This window comes from Macrotis lagotis, chromosome X (genome assembly GCF_037893015.1).
Source record: "Macrotis lagotis isolate mMagLag1 chromosome X, bilby.v1.9.chrom.fasta, whole genome shotgun sequence".
Classification (NCBI taxonomy): domain Eukaryota; kingdom Metazoa; phylum Chordata; class Mammalia; order Peramelemorphia; family Peramelidae; genus Macrotis; species Macrotis lagotis.
This window is the reverse complement of record NC_133666.1, coordinates 627,077,217-627,086,817: the sequence shown is the minus strand read 5'-3', so window position 1 is coordinate 627,086,817 and position 9,601 is coordinate 627,077,217. Positions and strand designations below refer to the sequence as shown.

The 9,601-nt window shown below is 43.7% G+C and overlaps 1 protein-coding gene across 1 annotated transcript; it reads left to right on the top strand.

Moving 5' to 3' along the window:
• Positions 1-2,823: 2,823 nt before the first annotated feature.
• Positions 2,824-9,536, top strand: SYCE2 (synaptonemal complex central element protein 2). The gene is made up of 4 exons (XM_074203522.1): positions 2,824-3,073; positions 4,872-4,990; positions 8,496-8,706; positions 9,209-9,536. The coding sequence occupies exons 2-4, from the start codon at positions 4,878-4,880 to the stop codon at positions 9,404-9,406; spliced, it is 522 nt and encodes a 173-aa protein (XP_074059623.1). The 5' UTR covers positions 2,824-3,073; positions 4,872-4,877; the 3' UTR covers positions 9,407-9,536.
• The last annotated feature ends 65 nt before the right edge of the window (positions 9,537-9,601 follow it).

The window sequence follows — 9,601 nt, the reverse complement described above, 5'->3', positions numbered from 1 at the left end:
TTCTAAGTATATCTGAAGCAAATTCATTTTTGTGGGAAGGGGGACAGTTAGACTTGAGATGCAGTCACATGGACAGAATCCTTGTTCCTATTGCTACTATTCCCCATTTAAATCTCTGAGAAAAGCTGAGAATCACTCACACTGTGATATAAAAATGAATAAGATATCATTAACTGGGAATCTAGCAAAGAAACTTTAAAGAAAAAGAAAGTTCCGAGGATAACTTTAGAAATATAAAATACTTATGTGGTCTCTTTGAGATTTGTGATACTACAAACAGATAAAATTAATTAAGGTGTTGCTTTCCTTACACCTATAGAAAGGTAGCATGACATTGCATTAATTATCCAGGAAGAGAATGTAATATTTGACTTGCCCACCAGATGGCATGTTTTTTGAGCCATCAGCTGTTTGTCTTTTGTTTTTGGGAAGAAAGATGACATGGGTGGTGTCTGTGTTTGTGTGTGTGTGTGTGTGTGTGTGTGTGTGTGTGTGTATGTGTGATGGCTTGACTTGCTAGTGAAATGGATTTATGGATTTAAGTGCCTTGGAATTACACAGTCATCAACCTCACACTGTCTTCCAGAATCATGAAAGTGATGACTTTGGTGTTTTCCATATGTGACCATTGGAATAAATTGTTTTAATCTGCCCATTCTGCCACGGGAAGTCTTAGAGTAGACATCCCCTAACTTTGAAACCTGTCAGTTGGCCACAGCCTGTTTTAACTCATCTTCCAAGATGAATTACTGGGATGTAGTCATTGGACAGACTACAACTTCTTAGAATCACAGGTAAGAGTGAGTTACCAGCACAGTAGTCTCTGTGTAGTCTCTCTGGAGCATTATTGAGATAATCTTTCTATCATAAACTACAAATGCCTAGACTACTTTTCACCCCATCCTCATCAACACTAAGAAGGCTGCTTCACACACTGGTCCTAACTGGATTCAGAATTATACTAGAAAATGAAAGGAAATGCCATTCAAAATATCAGAATATGGAAACTATTCTGTACACAACTCTAGAGCTTGGCCTATTATTGGGTCTTTCTTGCTTCTGTTCAAATCCCACTGACATCCAGAGGACTCAAATATTTTACATACTTGGATCACATAATTTATTGACTAAAGCAAAAGGGAGGGAATGGATTATAAGAGTCTGTGTTACTCCATCTACTTCCAGCCATCATATAAATTTTCTTCTGAATCTCCTCAGAGTATCAGGAGAAAATTCCCAAATTGCCTGTCTCCACAGCTCTGGAAAATGATTAAAGGGAGGGTTATGTATATATATGCCCCATCTTTGGATCATGAATTATATAGCAAAAGAAATTATTTTAAAAAAGAGCACTGGAAATCAGTTTCCACTTCTCACTTCAACAGCCCAACTAAATTCTCAATAGATGATATTTAGAATCCTTTCTTGGTATGGTTCTTGTCTTGATCAAAATCTCTAGGCCACAGTCTTAGCTCTTCTAGTCTACCTTACAGAAACTCAGCAGCCCCAATTCAATGCCAGTGACCTCTTGCCTATAGACTCATATGACAATCAGTCGAGTCAAGTCAATAAGCATTTATTATAGAGCTTAAAAGGTGTCAGACACTTTGCTATACTAAGGGAATCAAAGAAAGACAAAAGATAGGCCATGCTCTCAAGGAGATTATAGTCTAGTGAAAGTTGACACTCTAATGGAAGGAGAAGAGAGAGGATCGATAGGTCTGGGGCATGATGATATGCTGCTAAAAGATGAGAAATGATGCTATGGCTACCCTGGGCCCCTCCTTAAATGAAGGAACTGGGGGATCTCACATTTCTTCTGTCTACTTTTTTCAATCAGAGAGAGGGAGAAGCCCCAGAGTCACGAGGCGAGTTTCAGAGCTGATATGATTTTACAGGAAGACGAATTTCTGTAGATAACCAGGTGGGAAATGATGAGAATCATCATGGGCATCGTGAGAAAAAGACTCATTGACTTCAGCGTTAGAAAGGACCATGGAGAGCACCTAGCCCAATTAAATTATTTTATGGAATTGAAAACAGAAGCCGGTCAGGTTAAGGAACTTTTAAAAATTCTCACAAGGTTGTTATGCTGGACCCCGCTTTTTCTTTTCCAGACTTTTTGGGGTCCCTGCCATTCTTCTGAGTTGAGGGAGATGGGATGACACCTGCTCTCACTGGACTTGACATCTATTTACCACCTGAGTCTGAGTGAAATCTGCCTTCCCAGGCAGGGCCATCCCAGTCCTGGAGCCTCGTCCCGGCAGGAAGTGTCTATGGGTCGCCCAGCAGGACTACGTGCCCATGCCCATGGCTGTGCCCATGCCCATGGCTACCCCCTGGAGGCGGAGTTCAATGCGTGAGGTGCCTGCTCTCCAGCAGCTTCGCCTCCAAGTGCCAGACGCTTCTCCCAACAGCTTGGCGAGGAGGGAGGCTATCATTAGCCCCATTTGACAGCCCGAGGACTCCCGCCCCGGGACGCGCCACTAACTGGGAAGGCCAGCGAGGCTGAACTTGAACTCGACTTCCAGATTCCAGCGCCCCTGGCCCCCGTGTAACGCCGTCCCCGCGGACCGTGTAGCTTCGGGTTCCCGCGGCCCCCCGCGCACAGCTGCTGGTCCAGGCCCCCGGGCCTGGTGCCCCGAGGGAGGGCACCGCGGGCCGGAGGGGCGCCCCGCTCCAGGTGGCGGCCTCGCCGCAGTCCTGGGAGCCGCCCCAGGCGCGAGGAAAGGGCGGGAGCGCGGCGGGGGGAGGGGAGGAGCCCGGTCCGGGAGGGAGCCCCGCCCTCACGGCCGCGGGGGGGCGCGCACGGCGCGGAGGGGCGGGGCAGTTCGGCGCGCACGCGGCGGCGCGGAGCGGCGCATGCGCGGTGGGCCGCGGCGGGAAGGCGGGAAGGCCCGAGGCGGCGTCCTCGAGAGGGATGCGCGCCGAGCCTCCTCTCCAGGCCTAGCTCCGCGGCCCCGGGGCCCAGGGCGAGACCCATTATTCCAAGGAGCCTCCAGGGGCAGGAACCCGGCCCTGCGGAAGGACGGACGGATCGACTGACCCCCAGACAAACGGGGGGAGGCCGGAGGTGTGGCAGGGAAGCAGCAGGGAGGGGACCCGGAAGCCTCGCCCTTCCAAGGGCTGTACACCCGGTTGGGGGGGGGGACCGGAAACCTTCATCATCAAAAGCCTGGCGGGAGGGGGGGGCTTGAGACCCGGCCCCTTCCCAAAGCTTATGAGCTAAGTTCCAGAAACATCCCTGGGGGGGAGGGGAGGAGCCCCCAAAGCTGACAGCCCCATTATAGATCTGGGGGAACCTCCTTAAGCCAGCACCCTTAGGCCAGGGAGGGACCCCCCCAAATCTTTCTTTGTTAAAAGACATCATGGAATCTAGAGGTAGGGACCAAAATCCTTTTTCCCCCAAGATAGTTCAGCCCCAGAGTCAGAAAAACATCTCAAAAAGCTGAATCTTGCTCCCGAGCTGGATATCTCCAACTTTCATATTGCAACCCCCCCAAAAGCTAACATCCCAGTACTTAGGCGTTAAACCTTTATTCCCCCCCCCCCAAATATGACATTGTACCCAAGACCCAGGGGAACAGAAATTCCTGCCTTAAAAATCTAATAGCCTCAATGTCAGAACTGCAGGACATAAAATCCTCAGTTCCCGTCCCCCAAATGACAGTCTCAGTCTTGAGTTGGGACTCAGGATCTTACCCCCACTAAAGCTCAGAAACCTTCATCCATGTTCACCCGCTTCCCTCTACCCCCCCCAACAGCCACTTAGAAACCCACAACAGCTTTAGTCCTTCAGCCACAAGGTCAGAACTTTAAAACTATTCCACCTTGGGCCCAGAGAACCCTTATTCTGGAAATCTGACCACTGCATTCTAAAACCTTAAACATAGTCCCCTTGGGGAGCTAGGTGGTGCAGTGAATTGAGCACCGGCCTTGGAGTCAGAAGTACCTGGGTTCAAATCCAACCTCAGACCCTTAATAGTGACCTAGCTGTGTGGCCTTGGGCAAGCCACTTAACCCCATTGCCTTGAAAAAAAAAACATAGTCCCCTCCCCAGAGCTAACAAGTGTCAGCCCCAAAACCAGGGATCCAAAAATGCTCATCTCCCCAAAAGGTTGACAGCCCCAACATCAGCAGAACAGAAGTCTCATCTCTCACAAAGATCATACCCTCAGCTTCATCCTAGAACCAGGACCCAGATGTAATTCCCCTCAAAAAAACTTGAGAACCTTAACAGACCTATAACACCAACTTCCAAACCTAAAAGTGCCCATCCCAGAGCCAGAGGACCTAGAAATCTCTTCTTTTTGAAAGCTAACAATCTCAGGCTCAATCTAAGTCCTCAGGAAAAATGCCCTCACCTTGAATCTTGAGAAACCAATAGCTCCAACTTTGCCCCCAAACCAGAATACATTGTAATGCCCCTACCCAAAACAATTACCACAATTTCCTATGCTGCAATCTGGGAAAATAGCAACCCCTACCCCTACAAAGCCAACCTTAATCCAGGCTTAGACCTGAACATTCTGGTAATGGGGTTTTGGACCCACAAGTTGGTCTCAAACAAATGTCTCTGGATCCCAGCTTAAATTCAGGACAATCTGTTCCTGGCTGGTTTTAAGAAAGGAGCTGATCTCCCATTCCAAACAGCTTCCTCTCTGCCATGCAAAACAAGTATCTGACAGAAACCTCCAATAAAAGCAGTAAACACCTTTCCCCTATATCTAACATAATGGTCTGATTAGGAAGGTAGGGGAAGTATCTATACCCCTTAATTCCAGGAAAGCATTAATTAAACTGACAAATATAATATACAGCCATGCTTCCTCAGGTATCCTTCTCTGAGATTCCGTTTCCCATTTTTATAGACTGTCATGTCTGAACAGGACCCCAAAAATAAGGAACAGGATCAGCATCTGGATCAAGAAGGGCCTTCTATCCACTTTGATTTGGGAAAAAGCAGCTCACCTTGTGGTGTACAGGGAAGGTAAGAATTCCTGGAAACTTCTCTAATTCTGCACTGTGTATGTCAGGACTAACTGATAATGCAGGTGCTTCTCAGGCCTTGACTTTGTAAGGAGCTGCCTTGGGCACAGCCTGCTGCTTAAATTCATGCCCAAAGAAGGGACAAGAATTATGTAGAAATTGGGCAAAATCATACTACAAAATGATGAATCATTGTTAAGACAACTGAAAAATTATGAAAATGCTCTTATTACAGAAAACTGAGTGGGGTGGCAGAATGGACTCAGACCTAGAAGGCAGAAAGCCTGGTTTCTAATTTCAGCTATGCTCCTAAGTCATTGTCTTAGGAAAAAAGGGTTTTTTTTTTTTAGGTTTTTGCAAGGCAAACAGGGTTAAGTGGCTTGCTCAAGGCCACAACTAGGTAATTATTAAGTGTCTGAGACCAGATTTGAACCCAGGTACTCCTGACTCCAGGGCTGGTGCTTTATCCACCTAGCCGCCCCCAGGAAAAAAGTTTTGAGACATTAAGTTACAATGGAAAGAGTACTGGTTCTGGAATCACAAGACCTGAATTCAAATCCTGTTGCTCTCATTTACTATTTGTGTGATGTTAGGCAACCTCTTTAAAATTCAGTTATTGAATTAGATGACTTCTCAGTTCCTTTCCAGTTTAAAAATCTATAATTCTATTATCCCCCTAACTCTCTGGGCTTTCATCTCTTCAATTCAACATTTAATAAATTCCCATCAAGTGTTAAGCACTATGCTAGGAGCTGAGTTTTCTCATCTGTAAAATCAATAAATTGGACTAATGGCCTATGGTCACCAGTTCTCATTCAGTGATTCTAAGTGATGATACAAAGAAAGAATATGACCTATTCTTAAGGAGCTTACAATTTAAAGAGAACAAAGTCACATTAAAATATCAGGGAGGATGGGGTAAGTGCAAAGGAGACCTTCAAGGAGATCTCTATGAGAAAAGGGATTACTTTCAGCTTGAGTGGGAATTGGGGGAGAAGGATTCATAAGAAGATAACAGCTGAGTTTGTGCTTGGAGGGAAGAATTTCAACAAATAGAAATGGAGTACAACCAAAGTGTGAGATGGGAAAGGGCTGTATGTGAACAAGGAATGAAAAGTAGTTGGTTTAATTGGAATGAAGAGTTATAGGAGAGAAGTGATTTGAGTTCATCTGGGAAGGTGGCTTGGAGCCAAATTGTGGAGGGCCTGGAATATCAGAATCCAGATTTTAAATTTTATTTTATAGAAAAAGGGAAGTACAATGAAAATTTGTTAATAGAGTAATATGACCATAATAGTTTATTAGGAAAATTATTTAGACTATGGTGTGAAGAAGGAATTTGGAGAAGATAGAGCCTAGAAGTGAAAGTCCAAATAATGAAGGCAAAAAGTGCTTGAGGGCTGAATTAGAATGGTTGCTGGAGGAGGGACAGAAGGGGGCACATGAAAGAAATCAGGTTGTGTACCCAGGTCCAACTCCCTGTTAAAGATTACTAAATTCAAGAACTGAACAGGAAGAAGAAAACAAATTGCATTCTCTTTGGACTTAATGATGGAAAGAATTCTGGGAAGTTCTTTCCATTTTTGACATTCTGTATAAATTTATCCAGTGCAAGGTCCAGTGCAAAAAGCATTGAATTTGGAGCTACCTTCCATTGATCTCAATTTCCTCATCTGTAAAATGTAAGAAATTGGACCAGACAGCTTCTTAGGTCCTTTTTAGCTCTAGAGCTATGATCTTATGACAAAGTGAAAAGACTTGTGGAGGGTCACAGGAATTGGTGATGTAGCAGGGACTTGATCTCAGGTTTTATAATCCCAGGCCAGCATGCTTTCTAACTTTACCACTGCTTCTCTGGATAATCTTTAATATTTCCTCTAGCTCTGAACTGTTTTGAATCTGAATTTAATCCCTGATCTCCTTTAAAAAGGCAATGATTTGGGGCGGCTAGGTGGCGCAGTGGATAAAGCACCAGCCCTGGAGTCAGGAATACTGGGTTCAAATCCGGTCTCAGACACTTAATAATTACCTAGTTGTGTGGCCTTGGGCAAGTCACTTAACCCCATTTGCCTTGCAAAAAAAAACCCTACAAAAAAAAGGCAATGATTTTTTTTCTCATTCAACTGCAACAATTTATATAAGAGTACTGGGTAGATCTAGTTATCAATGCTTAGCAGAAAGTTAAATAATCTGTATATTTTATGAGGAAAGCTATATACTCATACCTAGATCCTTCATTCCCCCTTTCCCATTCTGGAAGTGTTTCAGAGGAACATCATTGTGCCTAGAGCTGAAGATTTTGTCTTGTTCCTCCTCGAATGTTTGATTAACTGGCCACATCTCTTGAGGGTTGCTGCCTGCGGTGTTCGTAAGTGGCATGTGTATTGTTTACTTGTATTTCTGTGAAAAGCGACAAAGCTAATCACAGCAGGCTTCTCTGGCTTCCACTCCAGCCAATCACAACTTTACCTTAACAGATGGCTTGGTTTACTGAGGCCTGTTCCCGCCACTGTTTCCGCAGGCGTAATGCCAGCACAGGCAAGGCTATAGAACTGGATGTCCTAATCCTTCCAACAGCATTAGGGATTGAAGGAGATCCTGAGGACAGACTAGAATACATTAATGCAGAAGCGATTGATTGAGCCTCAGCTCACAGCCTTACGCACACAAGGATGTCAACATAAAGCCCTTTGCATGTGGGCTTTCTTCCCTGGACTCTATCCATGCCACCTCAACAGAACCCACTAAGGAAATGGTGGAGGAGAGGGTTCATTTTCTTTATTAAGCTTAATTGGTGAATGTAGGCACAGAGAGGCTTGTGATTAATTAGCATCCTGATTAATATGCAGCTGCTTTAGTATTGAGAAAAATCAAATATAAAAGAATAGATGCTCATGGGAAAGACTTGTAAAATAAACATGATTTCTGAGAACATCTGATTTGGTCTTTTGTTTTGTGAACAAATTTGAATGCACCAGATTAATTCAATCTCCTTTCATTTGCTTTGAGTCAAAGGAAAGATTCCATCATGAGATATCTTTCCTCATATAGGAGTGGCTTTTGGCTGTGAGCAGTTTGAGCAAGATTTATATTGATAACTTAAAGGGAAAACAACAAATCTCATTTTCTTTCATTTCAAGGTCTGAGACAGAAAAAAAAAGAGCAGAGAAGGGTGAGGATAGGGCAAAAGCACTAGAAACTGAAGATTTCCTTTAATTCCTTTCCCATCTCTAGATTTGTGCCCAGTGTCACTGTCACATGATAGAACAGGAAGGGTCTTTTGGAATCTAGACCAATTTCCTCAGCTATAAAATGAGGAAATTGAGGACTTGAGAGGGGAAATGAATCTCTCAAGGTCATGGTGGTAAGAGAAGACTTAAACCTAGGTCTGTTGAATTCTGGCCACATGTTCTTTGCATCACACCATGCTGACTCCCTTTTTCTTGAGATATACCCCCATGCATATCCTTAAACCAGCATTCTGCTCTTTCCCTTATGTCATCCAGGCATAGATTTCCTAGCCCTTCCCTGTCAGTCTCCAATGCAGAAAACCACACTGAAACCTCGGATGGAAAGACATCAAGTTTCTTTGTAGCTCTGGATGCCAGCATCGAAACTTTACAAAAAAGGGTTCAGCAATTGATTGACAGCATCAATGAAAGCAGGCAGAAGGACCACACACTCATGAGCAACTTCAGAGACAGCCTCAAGCTGAAGGTAGAAAGCCTTGAGTAATAACTAGCCAGAAGTGTCAGACTTTTGAGAAACTGCTTGGACTCTAGTAAAAGCACAACAGTTTGTTGGGTGGGGCCAGTTGCTATAGAGTTTTCTTTAAGGTTGAGGGTGTTATTTTCCAAAAGCCAAACCAAAATTCTCTCTCCAAAAGATGAGCTAGTGATAACTTTCAGTCTCAGATTTCTTATTCCTACCATGTGAGCTTTAGCAGCAGAAGCCCCCATTCTTCAGGCTAAACATCTCTGAGTTTGAGTAAAGAAATAAAGAGAATTCTGACAACTTAGACTTAGAGGATTATTCGTTATTGATTTTAGGGACTGATTCTTTTTGAAAATTTAGATTAAAAAAAAAGCTTGTATTTTTTTCCACTCCATTTTCCTGAGAGTAGCTTTTTAATATCACACAAGAAAGGGCCTATTTAGAATAAACATTCATTTCTATTCTTGTTTAATTCCTAAAGAACATTTAACTTTTGCCTTCAAAGGTGTCAGATTTTGTTGAGAAGTTGGAAGAAAGGATGTATCAACTTTATGATAACCATAACAAGCTCATTCAGGAGAAGCTGCAGGAGTTCACAGAGAAGATAGAGAAAATCAATAGTTTAGAAATCGAGCTCAAACAAGTCTGCCACACTGTGGAAACTGTGTACAAAGACCTGTGTGTGCAGCCTGAAATAAAATAATGTCCCAGGAAAAGAAGACCACCTGAGAAAGGAATTGTAAGTCAGTGAGCATAAGAACAAAAGTGAGATGAAATTAAACATTGCACATATTACAACAATAAACACAGTCTTCATCTGTGCTGTTTCATGTGATATAATTTGCTCTTTAAACAGCTTTGACCAGAAAGTACAAAATTGAATAGTTGTTAAAACTTA